The 17160-nt window shown below is 38.1% G+C and overlaps 3 protein-coding genes across 3 annotated transcripts; 1 reads left to right on the top strand and 2 right to left on the bottom strand.

Annotated features, from left to right (window-relative positions):
- Positions 1-2675: 2675 nt before the first annotated feature.
- Positions 2676-4387, bottom strand: LOC121794449. Its single transcript, XM_042192615.1, has one exon. It carries the CDS (start codon positions 3518-3520, stop codon positions 2846-2848), a length of 675 nt encoding a protein of 224 aa, XP_042048549.1. The 5' UTR covers positions 3521-4387; the 3' UTR covers positions 2676-2845.
- A 2010-nt stretch (positions 4388-6397) lies between these two features.
- LOC121809508 (phospholipase D gamma 1-like) lies at positions 6398-11873 on the bottom strand. Its single transcript, XM_042210176.1, has 11 exons — positions 11592-11873; positions 9508-11320; positions 9177-9293; positions 8759-8953; positions 8371-8619; positions 8118-8186; positions 7882-8029; positions 7654-7802; positions 7366-7536; positions 7069-7266; positions 6398-6835 (listed from the first exon to the last, which is right to left on the bottom strand). Exons 2-11 carry the CDS (start codon positions 11272-11274, stop codon positions 6542-6544), a joined length of 3357 nt encoding a protein of 1118 aa, XP_042066110.1. The 5' UTR covers positions 11275-11320; positions 11592-11873; the 3' UTR covers positions 6398-6541.
- A 1521-nt stretch (positions 11874-13394) lies between these two features.
- On the top strand, positions 13395-16328 carry LOC121794440 (CRS2-associated factor 1, mitochondrial-like). The gene is made up of 5 exons (XM_042192604.1): positions 13395-14014; positions 14616-14743; positions 14928-15153; positions 15232-15359; positions 15751-16328. Exons 1-5 carry the CDS (start codon positions 13444-13446, stop codon positions 15943-15945), a joined length of 1248 nt encoding a protein of 415 aa, XP_042048538.1. The 5' UTR covers positions 13395-13443; the 3' UTR covers positions 15946-16328.
- The last annotated feature ends 832 nt before the right edge of the window (positions 16329-17160 follow it).

The raw sequence follows: 17160 nt of genomic DNA, 5'->3' as shown, positions 1-17160 counted from the left end.
CTCGTACGGTAATATCAATGCGTAGGTAGTCCAAACATTTCAAAAAAATAAAAAAAAAAGAAAAAAAAGTCCCACAGTAATAAATTAAGAAACCATAGGGCCCCCAAGAGGTGGGGTCCACCGAAATACGTAGAGTCCCTATCCAAACCAAACCATGTGGGGACCACACGAGGGAGAGAAAAGTTGGCAAGGGGCAAGGAAGGGCCCATTCTATGTGGGCCCAAGTTACTACTCCAGTCTCTATAAAACATATTAACATCTATGGACCTATGGTAAAAATACACACACATATACATATAGATAGGGCCACCACCACCACCACCACCATGGTCCACCACCTAGAGCTGGCGTCCACCACCACCACAGCGGCGCCCCAAACCCACACTCTTCTTTGGGGGGGCCCCACCCCTTGAATTCAATACTTGTACTCTTCTTTATAATTTTGTTTCTTCTTACTCTTTTTGGGTTGTTTCTTATTAGTGCTGTGTGGTGCCACTCTTATGAATATTGTATTTGTTAAATCTTCATTATTTAGAGGTATTTCAATATGTGAATATACGAAAATTTTATTATCGAACCAATTAAACTAACATAACGAGACTACTTTAATAAATGGATTAAATATATTCAGTTTGTGATTTATACAATTAAGTGTTAATAGGTAAAAGTGACCCAATCTATTAACTACTCACTCCGTTCCACAATAGGAGTCACTCTTAATGTAAGCATGGATTTTAAAAAATGTAACGAATAGTGGATTGGAAAAATTAGTGGAATTTGAGACTCACTTTTTATATTGATTTTATAATAAAATATGAGTGAAGAGAGTTAGTGGAATGTGAGACCTACTTATCATTTATGGTAAAAATGAAGTATGACTCTTATTGTGGGACGGACCAAAATGACAAAGTGTGACTTTTATTGTCGGACAGAGAGAATATCTATGAAAAATGTCCTATTTCACAAAAATATACTCCCTCTATTTGCATGGGACGGACGGAAAATGAAATATGGCCTATTTTTATGGACGGAGGAGGGAGTATGAAAATGCTATGAATGCAGTATCGAGTCTATTATAAGAATATGTGATTATTAGAGTGAATCACATTAATTCTTCATAAAAATTAAAAACAACTTAAGTCCATTACAAACTAAATACCCAACTTTAAAATAGTAAAAACATACTCCGTAATGGTACCCATCGATTATTCCCGAACTTAGTAGCGTGAATTGTAAAGAGCAACTCCATCAATTTTAAAAATAAATTGAAGTAAAAAAATGAAGTTAAATGAGTAGTAGTAGTAGCTATCCAAAGTAATTCAATTCCCAAAAACAGAAAATTAGAAAAGTAACGAATACTGCAAGATATAAGTACAAAAATGTTAGTAGAAGGTAAAACTGTGTACGACAAAGTACAATTAGGATAATGATACTGGTAGTAATTTAGATAAAAATATACACTTTTATGAAATTATACGTCTGTAATATTAAAGTTATGAATTGTACTATGTCGTTTTAAATTTCCCCTTTGTAAAATAGTTAGCCATGACTTGCACTAAACCCCAAATATGAAATATGGATTCATTAGTATTATTAGACATGCACAAGTTGGTTAACTTTAGGGTTGATAGACTAATTCAGTAGCGGTTCAAATCACCAATTTTGGCTATTTTTCATTTTTCTTGTAAACTTCAAAAAGAGTTAATTAGATCAAATTTGGAGAGTTGTATAATTTTCCTACAACGAGTCATCAGCTCAAATAGTCATTTTTACATGTCAAATTATTCCTACGTGGCTCATGATGACGCATGTAATATTTACCTATATTGAAGTTCACGGAAAAGAACCGTCGTTTTGCCTTTTTTTTACAACGAATCGCTTAGTTGGTAATACGTTTCTAATAAATTTTAGGGTTTGAGTCACTAAAATTGGAGTCATTGGATAAATGTGGGCTGAATATATCTATTAAAAATAAAAGCTTTATTCTATTTTTCTTCTTGTTTTTGGAGGGGAAACTCTATTGTCATTGATGAGAAATAGATAGTGCTATCTCACTAATTACTTACTACTCCTACAATTTAGGCTAAATAAGTACTCCTTAACTACTATAGAGGTTTTTTCTTTTTTTTGTTAGTGGGATAATATAGTACTCCTATATGGTTATTGAATTAAATCAAATATTTATATATTAAAGTGAGAAATGGAGTATCACTAACTAGATGTGTTTAGTACCTTAAAAAAGTTTAACAACATATTTACTTACATAACTTTCCTAGGTGAATCGTGATAGTGTAATTGAAAAAAATATCTTATAAATGTAGTCAGTCCAATACATTACAACAGTTACAAAAACCTTTTATAACTATACTTAAATGTGGAAATTTGCACATATTTTATTTTTTACTTTACAAACTCTTGAATGATTACAATTTATTCATAATGCACTTTTAAGTGACGATTTGGTCAAACAGGTGGAAGAAGCCAAATACATGGAGGAAATATTTGTTGATTCAATGAAATTATTAAAATATCATGATGTATGTATCTGGCTAACAGCCGTTAGATTTCTACATCAAATTGAAATTATGCAATAGAAATAAAAATGAAATTTATATATGAAAAACGGCTTTTACTGAATCAAGTACGACTATATATAGGTTGCTTGCGCTAGTTTTTCACATGTTTATGAAAACCACATTTTCAATTCTACACACATTTCTCTCTAGATTTGATTAAATTTCCCCCCTAATCTTTTAACCTAATTCTGATTAAATCCCATGGCTTCAATCCAAAACCCAGATTTTCGAGGCGATTTCAAGGAAAATCAACCCGATTCCGACCGCGATTACCATAATCTGAACTCCTCGGCGCAGCCACTCCGCATGGCGCTCATGAAGGAAGAGGTGCCGGATACGGCGGAGGAGAAGCCGCTGGTGGTTTTGCAGCTGCCGGCGAAGAGATCGTCGACGAAAGACCGCCACACGAAAGTCGAGGGGCGCGGCCGCAGAATCCGTATTCCGGCGACGTGCGCCGCTAGAGTCTTCCAGCTCACGCGAGAGCTCGGCCACAAGTCCGACGGCGAGACCATCCGCTGGCTGCTCGAGCAGGCCGAGCCGGCCATAATCGCCGCCACCGGCACCGGAACCGTCCCCGCCATTGCCACGTCAGTCAACGGCACGCTGAAAATCCCCACCACCGCCGCCGCATCCGCATCCGCTTCCGTTTCCATTTCCACCTCCGCCGCGGACGATCGGAAACGCAAGCGCCTGTCTACCGCCGAATTAATCGACGTGAACAGCTTCAGCTGCTCGCCGCGGAATTCCTCCACCGCGACCACCGCCTCCGCCTCCGCAGCTACCAATAATTTCGCAATTACGAATGCTAATAATTTCGCAATTATTTCGAGCAATAACGCGTCGGTCTCAGCCCCACTCATGCCAGTGATACCGATTCCCACAGTCTGGGCGATCCCCATGGTTACATCAACGTCGAACTCGCAGTCTCCGACGTTTCTCATCATTCCGCCGAATCAATCCACGCAGGTCGTCGCCATCCAACCCGGCGCCGCAGCGATGAACATGACGCCGGTGGTCAACATTTCCGCGCCGATCTCCGCATTCGTCTCCGCCATGCAAACCTCAACCTCGGCGGCGCAAATCATGCAATCCGCCGCCTCGGATTTCACCCCCAAACTTAATAATACGCCGAGCTCGAGCAATAGCTCCGCCGCGGCAAAGAAGTCTCAAATGCTGAGAGATATTTCATAGGAGATTCACGATAAAAATTCACGAAATTGGGTCATATTTCGGAATCACCATCTCCTCCAATTTCTACTCCGTGAAATTAAGCTGCAGATCTCACCGAAAATCTCTTCGCTGAGGGCAGCGGCGGTGGTGGAGGAGGAGGAGAGGAGCGCACGTGTGAGGGCGGCAACGCTCGCAGCTTGGATTGGGAGAAATTTTGTTGGGGAGTGGGCCCACGTGGTGGACCCCGGTGGCGGGGGGTGGCGGCCGCCGTGGTGGTCCCGGATCTTGGGCTAGGTTTAAACAGAGGAAAAGTAAGGGTGGTGGGCTCCGTTAGACGTGGCCGTGTTAATGGGCTTCTGAATTTGGTGGGCCTTTTGCTATTATTTTGACGTGTTGTGTTTGGTGGTCCATTTTCCTTTTAATTTTTAAATTTAGATGCTTAGTTTAGGGGTGATAAATCTTGTATTTTAATATTTTCATGTGCCAATATAGTTAGGTTTATGTTAATTTATTTTACTTGTTACTAATTTTTACATGTCGCGTTTACTAAGAATGTTCTTGTATGGTTTCGATCCACCATGGGTTGAAAATGTTGCCAAATAATTTTGGACTTGGTAGCATTTCAGTTGATTCGTATTAATTGAGAATGTGGGATTTGGGAGAATATTAATAACGAGAACACAAATATTCAATTATTTATCATACGGAGTATATCAATTAATAGAGACATGCATATCTAAATAAAATTGAAATATATTTTCATAAAGCACTTTATCTTGAACGAAATAAATGCGAAATATGAAAGTTAAATAGCTTTACGAAAGCACTAATTAGATATCGAATGAGAGGTTCGAAAATGAATTTGGTCCCAACTCCCAACACTGCTCAAAAGGGTTCACCAAATGATTTTGTGTAAAATAATCTGAAGAGTAAATATTTGAATTCAAATACAACAATCAATGGTGGAATAGCAATGACATAATGAAAAGAATGAGTTCGATATTTAAATTTCGGACAACGTCATATTTTGAGTTTTGATTTATTTCTTCATAATAGAATTAAACTAGTATTATAAATACATCAATAAAATTGCATTCTAGTCCCTATACTAATAGAGAGCGTTCGCCTACTAATCAAAATTAAATACCAAGCCCGGGCCATCAAGGTGAAGAACATATCAAGAAACTAAATAAAAAATGCTTTTATTTATTCCTTTGTCTATTTTTATATAGAGCCTTAAGTTTAAGGGACAATTGTAAACTTGAAATGGGTATTAAAAGTGTGAGGCCATAGTGAAGGGAGCAAGGCACCATAATTTGGTGGAAAAGTGAGGGCACCACCTCTTAGGTAGGTGGTCCACATTAAAAGTGGGTTCGTCCTAATCACTATCATTATTTTATCATATTTTCATTACGAATATTCGAGATTTATTTGACTTATTCCGAGAAGTGGGGTGATGATTGTCCTCTTATTTACTATTGAGGTTATTTTTTTATGTGATTCTGTATTGTGTTTGTGTGCATTCAAGGTGGACACTTGGCCTTGACTATATATTATGGACAACTTATCCTTGTCGTGCAATTTTATTTTATTTTTTAATTATTTTTTTAATGAAATAAATGATAAATTGCTAAAAATTTATGAAACATAATTAGATTCTAGCATGTCATAATAAATATGGATTTATTTTTAGTTTTTCATAGTGAATATTCTAGTTTTGTACGCGTGATATGTTGTTCATATATTCTAATCAAATAATGTCGTTTTCTTTACGAGTAAACAACATTGTTTAACTTATCTGCAGTAATTTTCAAGTAGTGTAATTTTTCAGCTGCAATATTAGAAATTTTTTTACCATAAGATGATTGAGAATAAATCTAAATTTTATAGTTTTTTCTGATAGATTTTCAAAGTCGCAGCATCAAAATTTAACTCAATTTCATAATTTTTCAAACAATTTGCTCAAAAATAAATGTTAGTGCGGTGAGCCAAAAAAATACGTTGCGGTTTATATTTTAGGAACATTAGGGTCAAGTATGAAAGATCTTGATTTTTATTCATGAATCAAAAAGTGTAAGTGGAAGTGGGTAGGTTTTGTGCTTTTATTTGAAGATACAACCTTTAATTAACATTTAGATAATGACAAAACAAGGATTAACACAGAGATGGGTGAACTGGCATTGTGAAAATTTCGAAGCAGCAGTAAATTAATATGGTCAAATTTTATTTGTCAGATTAAAATAATATACACATGCTGGAGCTATTGTGCTTTGCAGAATGAATAAATAAATAAATACTAGTAGTAGTATAAATAAAAGCACAACGAAAATGAGGGCTGGGCCCATATATCTGTACTAGGGTGGGCTTAGAGAGAGAAAGCCCGTGAAAACGTGGTCCACTTCAAGTAGGGCCCGTTTTAGGGTACTTCCAAAGGATTAACTAATCTATTTACATTGACTAAAACATAACTTAAATAGTAGTAGTACCAAACATGACCCATATACCTATTAAATGGAGTACAAAAATTATTACTCAAAATTTAAACAATTGATAACATCACTGCTCATCACCAATTTCCACCTCCTATATATATATATGTATATGTATATGCATCATAACTCCAAATCTACAATGTACATGAAGCAAAATGCTTTACAAAAAAAATGGTAAAGTCTCATTAACTTATTTCACTCCCAAAACATGTGTACAATGATTGAGCTTGCAGAAACCAAACCAAGCAATTGAATTTGAACCCTTAACAAAATTTGTGTATGTTACAAAATAAAATAAGTGAATTATATGGTTAGATTTTCCTGTATGGCAATGAATGATCCCACAATGTTACCTCCAACGTCTGGGAACGTTTCGAAACCACGGATAGGCTTCACTTTGCCCTGTCGGTCGACATCCACAGGATACTTTATAAGGTGCCCCCTCATCTCTGATACCTGTGGGGATGAAAACTGTTCCCAGTTGGCTTCACCTAACGACCTTACACGTCGAACGCACTCCAAGGACTCCGGCCTTGTGAAGCATTCTTCCAAAAACCCAACATGCTCCGCCCATAGAGACATCCTGTATCCATATATCTGCCCAAAATGCAAGTCCAAACATCAAGATGTGGATTGTAGATTAGTATCTTGATAGGGTTAATTGCCGGATTTAACTTTTTACACGGTTTAGCGATGTTCACACAGATTGGTGTAATCAGAAAAGCATAAATAGAGTAAAACTTTCAAAGAAGTGATGTTTTAATTGCAACGATAGGGAAAAGATGTGAAAAATAGACCATGTTTTATGAGATTTGGTTCAAAGGTTTTACCTGTCCTTGAGGACTAGATAGTCTTTTTGACCAAGTGTGTTGCGGTTGATAAGCTCCCATCGCGATCTCCGTGTCTCGAGTGCCCTCCATCGATCGCTGATTGATGTTTGCAGACCCCAGGATTACATACTCATCATCAACTATCATACCTTTTGAGTGAACATAGATCATGAATCTGCGGCTTTTCCGGCTGAGCCCCTGAAAACGAAAGAAGTTACACAAAAGCTCTTGCACAGAACCGAGGTCTAAGCTATCTTTGTTTGAAGCACATTTAGTTGGTGAACAACGATAGAGTACCTGAGGATTGTTGGTTACGGGCAGATTATCGGGCGCCTCGCCTGCATCAAGAGCCTCACGGTTGCCAAGGCAGTAAAAGTTCAAGTAATCTTGAGGTGTGTAAGCATCCTCGAGCCCCACCTCAACTAACGCTTTGTATATAGTTTCGTACATCATTTGCATTGTTTTGTGCTGGAAAAGAAAAGCCAAAGGAGTTGCAACACTCTCAAAAAACTCAAGGCTAAATCAGCAAGATCGTCAGATAGCATGTAGCCAAAATTATACGAAAGTATAGATAAATGCCAATACCTGCCAAAATAAAATCCTTTGTGTAGCAGCCCCTGTCGGATTGCCCTCTGGCCACATCGGAATGACAATATAAGCTGAAAATCTCTCGTGTGCTCGGATTTTCTCCGCGATTTTTAAGGCAATTTCCATTGGAATCAAATTGTTGGCACCTACACAGAATCACATATTGCTTTTAATGAGAGGCTGCTGAATTTGTTGGGATTTCTTTCAAGACATAGTAGTGCATACCAACATCCTTGTACTGGCTCCAGTTGTAAGACGACCCGATAAAGTACTGGTTCTCGATGTATATGAAATGTTGGGCGGAGCGAATAGCCTTTACATATGCCGTGTGTATGCTCATATCTATAAGAAGGTTCTTCCCGCAGACCAAGTTCTGTTTTCATGAAAGGCATTATTCCTTTTAGTGAAAAAATTAAACACTTGAGAGAACAGGTTGCAAACGAATCTATCTTTCAACTCACCCGGTGCATAGCATCTTTAGGATCCTTCGGGAAGCCTTTGACAGAGTTTGAATCAATAGAACGGAACACCTGAAAATCGCACCAAAGAAGAATAATAATCAAATGCAATCCCCACAAAGCTAGGTTGCGTTTTCAATCTATCATGTTAAACTTGAAAATTAAAACAATATTGAAGAGAGAATATTTTAATTAGTCCTCTCCTTGTTATATCCAAGGACGAAATTTGACCTATAGCTCAACGAGATTAGTATACCTGCACATGCCAACCCTCAGGGTCATTATCACTGATACAAGGAGCATCAGTCAACCCCAATATCTCAGGCATCCTTTCTATTCGAAGCAAAGCATCGTCGTACGAAATCTTCAGCTTTTTGATGCCGTGAGGCTTTGAAGCTTTCAGCCATCGCTCCTCGAAATTACACAGGACATCGTATGCTGCAGGCCCATCAATTTTACAGTGCAAGTCATGCCATGGTTCTCTTGGACATCCGGTTGTACTACCCTATTCACGTAGCTATTTGAATCAATAAATAAATAGAGGCCATGCAGTTTGCTAATTCTTGACTTATTAGAGAGGAATATATCCTTGAAAACAAAGCATGCCCATAAAAACATTAAACGGATATAGGATAATGAATTACCGTATATGTCGGATTATGATAATCATCTGAATGGGAAGTTTGCAGTGTTCTGAATAAAGCATGGCGTGGAGTATCATAACGCCCATCACATAGGTCTAGTCCTCCTAGAAAACCAATTATTCTTCTTCTGTTATCTCCAGCATCGGCATCCACTATCACAGTTTTCTGATGGTGTGTATAAATGACTCCAACTTCCTGTTCATGGAAAAAAAAAACTGAACACCACAATTTACAATAACTATACCAATATAAAGTAGATGGCTCCAAAACAAAAGACTGAGTTTAGAAGCATATTTGAAACTCAACCTCCTAGCTTCAACTTAAACATCAGACATGAATATCTCAATTAAAAAGATAAAAACCTATTGGTGAGTGATGATATACAACAATACACCAAAAACGTGCATTTGAAACATACCCTCTGCATCATCCAGCTATGGCGCTTTCCAGCCACTCGGGGACAAAGAAGCACTTGAACAGAAGAATGTTTAAAGAACCGGCGAGTTTCTTCATCATGAGTTTGCATGACCCCATCCTGAATATGAAAGGAAACTCTATGACGATAATGTTTTTCAAACAGACACTACCAAACCAAACTGTAACATGAATTCCTCGTGGACTCAAATGATAATTGCGTTTTATGCTAAAAATGACAAAGAGAAGCAGAAGGTGATCACTTTTGTAGATGATGTTGACATGTAACTGCTAAGTGCCTCAATTTAAATGTTTAGCATGAATTGAGCACTTACCGTTTTGTATCCCAATATGCTTCTTGATGTAGGGTCATCCCACACTAGAAGCAGCACTCTAACTCCTTCCTGCGATTTCGATCTCAGAAGTTCCCCCAATGTGTAATCAGATAGAGAATTATCATCCCTAATAAGTCTAACTTTGTGCCAGATTGACCATCCAGTTATATATATCAGGCGTCGAGCTCGGCGTATCGCGTCAAAGATGTCTCGCCAACATTGCCCATGCACATACTGCATGCCATTTCCGAGCGTCAGATTCGGGAGGCATCCATCAGGTACATGAGCATCTTGATAAAGAGTCACTCTACCACCTCTCCTGAGAGGAAAATAAGTCTGAGGGACTCCAATATAATCAGGGCCGGCTCCAACTCCGTTGTAGTATATGCTCAATTGCTGAATTGGAGTATACTTCATCGAAAGACTCAAGACAGCTCCAGCCTTGCTAGGCTTTCCACTAGCACTAAGGATTGGGAAAAATCCCTTTATTTGCTCTCCTCCATATATATGCTCAACTGGAATCGATACCGTTCCTATATACTGAGACCCGACAATATCGTTATCCTTCACAACAAAGTTCACTTCGGCTGCATAATGAGCTACCGGAACTGTAAAGTTCTGCATCCACACTGGATTTTCATCATTGCTTATAACATAAGTCCTTGCAAAAGTGGCACCTGCTATTGTTACGGAGACGTATGGATCACTTGTAATCTTACTTTTCAGTTGCCCTTCGATCTTGCTGGTCAAATTACCAGGCAATTTGTCAAACATATCCCCTATGGTTCTGTGGAACATATCCATGTTTGGGAGGTTCTTTGCTTCATATATACAAATATCTAAGTTGCCATGCAAGAGCAAAACCTTTAGAGATGTTTTAGAAGGTGAAACTGGCACAATCTGCATGCTATTATCAATACTTGGACGAGACTCCATCTTCATTGAAGAAGGTTCCTCCCACCATGAAAATCTGTGATGATGCCCGTGTTTACCCCCTGTCCCAGTAGTAGTCACTGGCAGAGGTCCCGAGTGAAACTTATGAGGACCACCAGTGGCAGCTGCAGGGGCCGGAGGGGAAGCTGGTGCAGAAGGTGGCCTCGTCTGAATCTCAGACAAATGCATGTTTGCCAAATGGTCGTCAATAGGTGGGTAAAGTGGAGGGTGGCTTGAAAAACATTCTTCCGAGTGAGCTGAATCACAAAGAGGAGACAAATTACCCTGGTGATGGTGATGATGGCTGGAGTGATCACTGCCGTCTCTAGGAGGAGTTAAGGGGTGAGCATCCGGAGGTTGCAACCGCCCGGATGCTTGATGGTGGAGATAATGAAACGAGCCATATCTGAAGCTACCATGTGCCTCAAAATTAGGCTGAGGGGGAGGAGGTGATGATGATGGCGGAGGGTGAGGATGGGGAGGAGGAGGAGGAGATGACGACGGCGAAGCAGCTGGATATCCATGGTATGGGTAAGGGTGTGAAGTATAATCTGATGCATGGTGGGCCGAAGGGGGAGGCAGTGGCCACGTTGGAGCACTTGAATAGTGATAATTCAGAGGCGGAGAGGCATAGGGGGTTTGAGGGTAAGGATACGGTGAACAGGCCGCATATGGGCCGGCAGGCGGAGGATGATAAGCAGGCTGTCCACCGGGATTAGGAGGCGGATACGCACTAGGCGGAGGGTAATGATTAGGAGGCGCTGGCCCAATGGGGTAGCCATACGCAGGATTGTAAGGGTATGAAGGTGCAGGGTAATTGTTCTGGTTCTCCATTTGTAAAATCAACCAACTCCTTCCGATTCCTATCAAAATTCAAACCCTAGAAATCAAACAAACACAAAGCACATTGATCAAAACGGGCCTCTCCGACGTGAATTCAGTAATGATCGGCCTATCAATCATCAATCATCAGCTACAGCTAATGAATGATGCAGATAAAGATCGTGTTTTTATAGATTAGAGAATTGATTTAAGGACAAATTATCAAAAGAGGTGTCTCTAATTTCTCCAGCAAATTCACAAATATAAAAAAAACTTCGATCCTATTCAAGTCAGAATTCTGAAATGAGACTAAGATGAAGAAGATTTACCTTTTAATTCGTGAATATCTTCTCTGATATTCTGAACAAACAATGCAAAATGAGCGCGTTACGCAAAGGAATCCCTAATTGTATCTGTTTAGATTCAAGCAGAATTCGACCTTTTTACCGGCTTTTTCATAAGATTTTCTGGATTTGAAGTAACACGGGAATGGGTTTCAGAAACGAGTGGAATTATCTGATTGGCTTATAAGAAACAGAGACACGTTTGCTTCTTCCATTAGTATGTTTTCCCGATCTTTGGTTTTGTCGGTTTTCCAGTTATGAATGAAGTTTCGTTGTACGAAATGCGAAATACGCTTCAAAAACCAAGTCAAATCTTTAATATTTATGCGCGAGTTCTAGAAAGTTACGAAATTTGGCCACCTACATTTTAGTTTTTACTAATAGTAACTATATTCCATTAGATTTACACTCATTACATTTACACCACGAATTCATAGATGTGAAAATCAGGAAATAGGCTAACCGATCCAGCCAAAGATTGGGTTTTCAGCACTTAATAGTTGTCGACTTGAGTAAATATTTAATTCGGGTTCCATTAGTAGGATTTACAACGTTAATCACTCTTATTTTATCTATCTTTTTGTCTATTGTTGTGAGGTTTTCAAAAGTTACATAATTAGTATTGTGGTCCCATGTCGGAGAATGGACAAGAGTTGCAAGCATATAAATGAGCTACCCCAACTCCATTAGTATGAGGCCTTTTGGGAGTATCTCAAGAACAAAACCGTGAGGGCTTTGCCCAAAATAGATAATATCATACTAATGTGGAGTTCGGGTGTGCACCACCGGGAACCCAACAAGTATATTAATGTATCAAAAGATTGCTTGGTGCCATCGTGGAGTACCATGCAACAACAAAAGATTATTAGAATACTATGAAGTGATGTTAAAAGTTAAAAAGATAGTACTACGTAGTAAGTGGTGGAAAATGAATAACGAGTGTATCCAATATACTTATCCGACCCAATAATCATCAGGTATTGAGTATCAGATAACCATATTTACAGATCCATAATAAAATTTGGAATATTTCTTGTTTCGGGTATTATTCGTATGATTATTCTTAGTAGATTATATGTCTTGTGTTTCTTATTCTACATGAAGAATCCTAATACTATTTCAATAGTTTTTGGATATTGCTCTTATAAGACTTAAATCACCTATACTGTATATTGTAGTTAATGCTAATTCAATTTTACCTTTTACTTCTACAAGTAAGTATTACAACAAAATAATTTTTTAAAAAAAAAAATTAAGCCGTTAAACCACTTTTATTTTTGTCAAATCATACTAATACATTTATGAGAAATTCAACTTTGTTTGAAAAATCATAGGAACGGATCAAAACAAAAATTAGTATAAAATCAAAAAATGTTAAAACATTTGGGTTTTTAGGTATCCTGAATGATCATGTTTAGATATCCGCATGGAGTAATTTAGTGGCCCAAATGATTAAACCAATAATCGGGTCAGGAATCGGATGTGATGTTGAGGCATTTTCGAGTGTGGGCATTCAATTTTTTGGATCGAGTATCTATTTTTTACCCATAAATAGTGATTTGGTGAGCGAATATCATGGTGCATAGTATCTCAAACTAAACGAGATATAATGATTTTTATTTGTGAGTTACCAAACATTGAAAATTTGAAATATTTTTTAATATCGGCTACACTGAGGCACACACCATTATTAACTTGTAGTATTGGGCTGAAAATTTAATTAAATTTTAAAAAATATGATAAATTAGATTAATAATATCTTAAACCCTCACTTGAGAATTGAGTATTCCTAAAAGCTAAAACCCTTGGCAGTTGATCGAATGGTGCAACGAGAAAAATGGCAACCCATCTCAGCCGTCTCCTTCGCCGTAAAATACCGCCGGAAATAGCGATTTTCTCCACGCGCCGCTCTCTCTCGACAAACGCTGCCTCGCCCTCTTCGAAGCTCCACTCGGTGTACAACTTCATCTCCCCTCCCTCTCTCCACCCGCACCCGCCCGATAATAGCTCCAATTCTAAACCCGTACCCGAATCCCGGACCCGGAAACGATCCAAACCCCCTTACCGCCCGCCGTCGTCGCTGGATCAACCCGACCGCCCGATCAAATCCGAGCTGCCTTTTGATTTCCAGTTCAGCTACACCGAAAGCAACACGAATGTCCGGCCAATCGGTCTCAGGGAACCCAAATATTCGCCTTTCGGGCCGGGCCGAGTGGACCGGGTATGGACCGGTGTTTGTGCCCCCGCTGTGGACCCGAAAGTGGGGTCTGCAGGAGTTGATGGTGAATTGGAGGAGAAGAGGAGAGAGATGAGGGAAATGGTTCTGGGTGAGCCTTTGACTAATGCTGAGAGGAAGGCCATTGTTGAGAGGTTTCAGAGGCCTAAAGCCAAGATGCAGATTAATTTGGGTTTGTTACTATGCCCTAATGATACTGTGGAAATGGAATATGATGTTATTGTTTGTGCAAATTATGAGCATGGGTAGGGGAAACTTTTGAACTTTTGCAGGAACTGCTGGATTTGAATTCGATGAACTTGTTTGAAGTAGAGTATGAGTATGAATTTGATGATTTTGAGATGTTGCTAGTAATTTAACCTCTATGAAGCCAGCGATACCTGATTGATGGAATCATAGTTCTTAAATAGCTAGGTGTCATGATATGTTGATACATTACATAACATGGAGTTCTGTTTTATGTAATTCGATAAATCAGAAGGAAAAATTATATGCCAGGTTGAGTATCGTGGTATTTGGTGAACTTTGTAGTGAGAAAAGTTTCTCCTTTTGTTTTCTTCTCTGAAAAGGGTTTAGTCATGTTTATGAGGTTATCTTTGCATAATTTGGGAAATAAGCACCTCCATAATGTTTATACCAGGTTCGTAAATTCATGACCTGGCTACGAAAACTTAGGCTGAAGAATGGAGCTGATTTGCAATATGAGGACAAGGGTATTTTCCCTAGACAAGTAGCACAACCTTTTGATGGCGCTTTCATGTTTTCTTTAATAGGGAGGGATGGATTAACACACAACATGCTGGATGTTATTCATAATCACTGGAAACATGCTGAAGCCGTTAGGATAAAGTGTATGGGAGTACCTACTGTCGATATGAAAAATGTATGCGCTCAGTTGGAGGTATTTTCCTTTTCCATTTGACGTTGTTGCAGTTTTAGTGCTCGATGGTGTTTGTTTTTATTCACAGTCTTGTACTTCTAGAACCATGAACCTTATTATTCCATTACAAGGATTTAAATATTTGATGTTTTAATTGCTACTATTATTTTATTTTATTTAGAGGTTTTTTATGATTTTTGTCCAGGACAAAACATTCGGGAAGATTATCCATAGACATGGTGGCCAGCTTATACTTTACAGAGGTAGACATTATAAGCCAAGCAAAAGGCCTGTGGTTCCACTTATGCTGTGGAAGCCTCAAGAGCCTGTGTATCCAAGGCTTATAAAAACTACCATTGAAGGCTTAAGCATCGAGGAAACAAAAGAGATGAGGAAAACAGGGCTATCTGTCCCTGCCTTGACTAGACTTGGTAAAATCTCGCCCCAATATTCGTTTATTTACAAATTCTTGTATGATCTTTTCTGACATATGAATCCATCTGTGTCAGCTAAAAATGGCTATTATGGAAGTCTTGTACCCATGGTTCGCGATGCTTTTCTTTCTGATGAGCTGCTCCGGATAGACTGTAAAGGCCTCCCTAGAAGTGATTACAAAAAAATTGGCTGCAAGCTGAAGGTAAATGCTTTCCTGTTGACTGAAGTTGGAAGTGATTTCATATCATAGTTGTGGTAATTGGAAGATTGCATGCAAATTAAGCTGACAGGTTTTGAAAATTTATGCCACTTGACTTGTGCAGTCATTTCCAAAGAATTGTGATTTACTATCAGGAAAGGATATAATGAAGCATCTAACTGTTTGACTAATGATATACTATTTCTTAGCTGTTTAAAGCTAATATGTTCTATATTTCAAAATCAAAGCTTTAGTCTTTTTGGGAAGCTTTGTTCTTTTCCTTCTTTATAGCTTCTAACTACGTGACTGCCTAGTGAATGTTTCTATCAATTTCTTGATTTTATCTAGCATCGACTGCTGCTGTAACCGGGGCTTGTTAATTTTATCGATACAGGACTTAGTTCCTTGCATCCTCGTTACGTTTGAGAAGGAGCAGATTGTCATATGGAGGGGTAGAAACTATAAGCCAACAGAGGGTGGTTACTTTCTAACAGAAAGGGAATCATTCGACAATCCAAACGACAGTGCATCAGATGAGGCTGGTTTTGATTCCGGTGATTCTGACAATGAGTCATCAACACAAACATGATCTGTTCTACAAGAACAAGAACCATGATTCCCCAACCAGTGATGAAAGATGAGCTAAAATGGGCAGATCCGCAGATGGTAATGAAGTTTTGACACCTTGACTTTGAAGAAACCTCGTATGTATTTGAGCCGAGCCGAACCGATTCTCCAACCACAGAGAAAGATGCACACAAGTGAAGAAACACAAATGCAGATAAGATGCAAATGAACTTTTTTTAGATTGGTGTGATTTTTCATAAGCTATATGTTGTGCATCATGTATAGACTATAGTTATCTATTGATCGTGTTTATTTTTACACGTACAAATAGTTTTAAAACTTACTGTAAAGATAATTTCAACTTGGATAAGTTTTAAGTATTACACTACTATTTGCCACCTGAAACCCGAAGAAAGAAATAGTTATATTTTTATACGAGATAATAGATATTTGAATTAAATTTTGGTCCTCCTAAATTGAAGTAACATACTAAAAAAAATTCAATTATCTTATTCGTATAAATTCAGGTAAAAGTAACATCGATAATGACATGATAATCAAAATTATCCAACCTTGTGGCCAATTTTTTCCTCTTCGTTCCAAGGGTCAACCTCCACAGTAGACAATTTCGGCAAAGTGAAATTTCATAAATTAATACTCCTATTTAATTTATAAATTTTATACTAGCAATGATCATATTTTGACTAAATTTTGTTTCTAAATAAATATATTATTCGTTTTGTGCGTGGTCAACATTTTGCTGAATATTGTCTTCTTAAAAAAATCTTGAATATTGATTAGTTTTAGGAAAAGCGTAATTAATCGTTTAGTGGGTTTCCTTTTTCTCGTGGGTCCGATTTTACTTTGGTAAGTTCGTTTTTGAGATAAACAGGATTGAAATAATTGAAAATCCAAATAAAAATTCTAAAATCTATAGCATTAAATCCAAATCAAATTAAAATTTCAAAATATTCCAAAAAATTGAAAAATCCGAACTGAATGTAATATTTTGACTGCCCAATTATTCAGATTATAACATTCATTCAACATATAATAGCAATATAGGGAAAGTGTGTATCATACATTGATTTATGAAATTTATAAAAAAATTTAGCTAGTAAATATTGGCGAACGCTCCATGCCAAATTTACGGCCTAAAGTGGGAGGGCATTAACGTACTTTCGAATCCATCATGTGCGACTCACGTGGAGAAATCTTTACAATATACATATTCCAT

Source organism: Salvia splendens, chromosome 1 (genome assembly GCF_004379255.2).
Source record: "Salvia splendens isolate huo1 chromosome 1, SspV2, whole genome shotgun sequence".
NCBI classification, from domain to species: Eukaryota; Viridiplantae; Streptophyta; class Magnoliopsida; order Lamiales; family Lamiaceae; genus Salvia; species Salvia splendens.
Note: the sequence above shows the minus strand (reverse complement) of the source record. Positions and strands in the feature narration are given on the sequence as shown.

Excerpts from the sequence above, each read along its gene's own strand:
- LOC121794449 (XM_042192615.1), bottom strand. The coding sequence starts at position 3,520 with ATGATGAGAAACGTCGGAGACTGCGAGTTCGACGTTGATGTAACCATG.
- LOC121809508 (XM_042210176.1), bottom strand. The coding sequence starts at position 11,274 with ATGGAGAACCAGAACAATTACCCTGCACCTTCATACCCTTACAATCCT. Across the intron at positions 7,267-7,365 it reads CCGTAACCAACAATCCTCAG|GGGCTCAGCCGGAAAAGCCG; the intron begins GTACTCTATCGT and ends TTTCGTTTTCAG. Across the intron at positions 6,836-7,068 it reads TATCTAGTCCTCAAGGACAG|ATATATGGATACAGGATGTC; the intron begins GTAAAACCTTTG and ends CATTTTGGGCAG.
- LOC121794440 (XM_042192604.1), top strand. The coding sequence starts at position 13,444 with ATGGCAACCCATCTCAGCCGTCTCCTTCGCCGTAAAATACCGCCGGAA. Across the intron at positions 14,015-14,615 it reads CAAGATGCAGATTAATTTGG|GGAGGGATGGATTAACACAC; the intron begins GTTTGTTACTAT and ends TTTCTTTAATAG. Across the intron at positions 14,744-14,927 it reads ATGTATGCGCTCAGTTGGAG|GACAAAACATTCGGGAAGAT; the intron begins GTATTTTCCTTT and ends ATTTTTGTCCAG.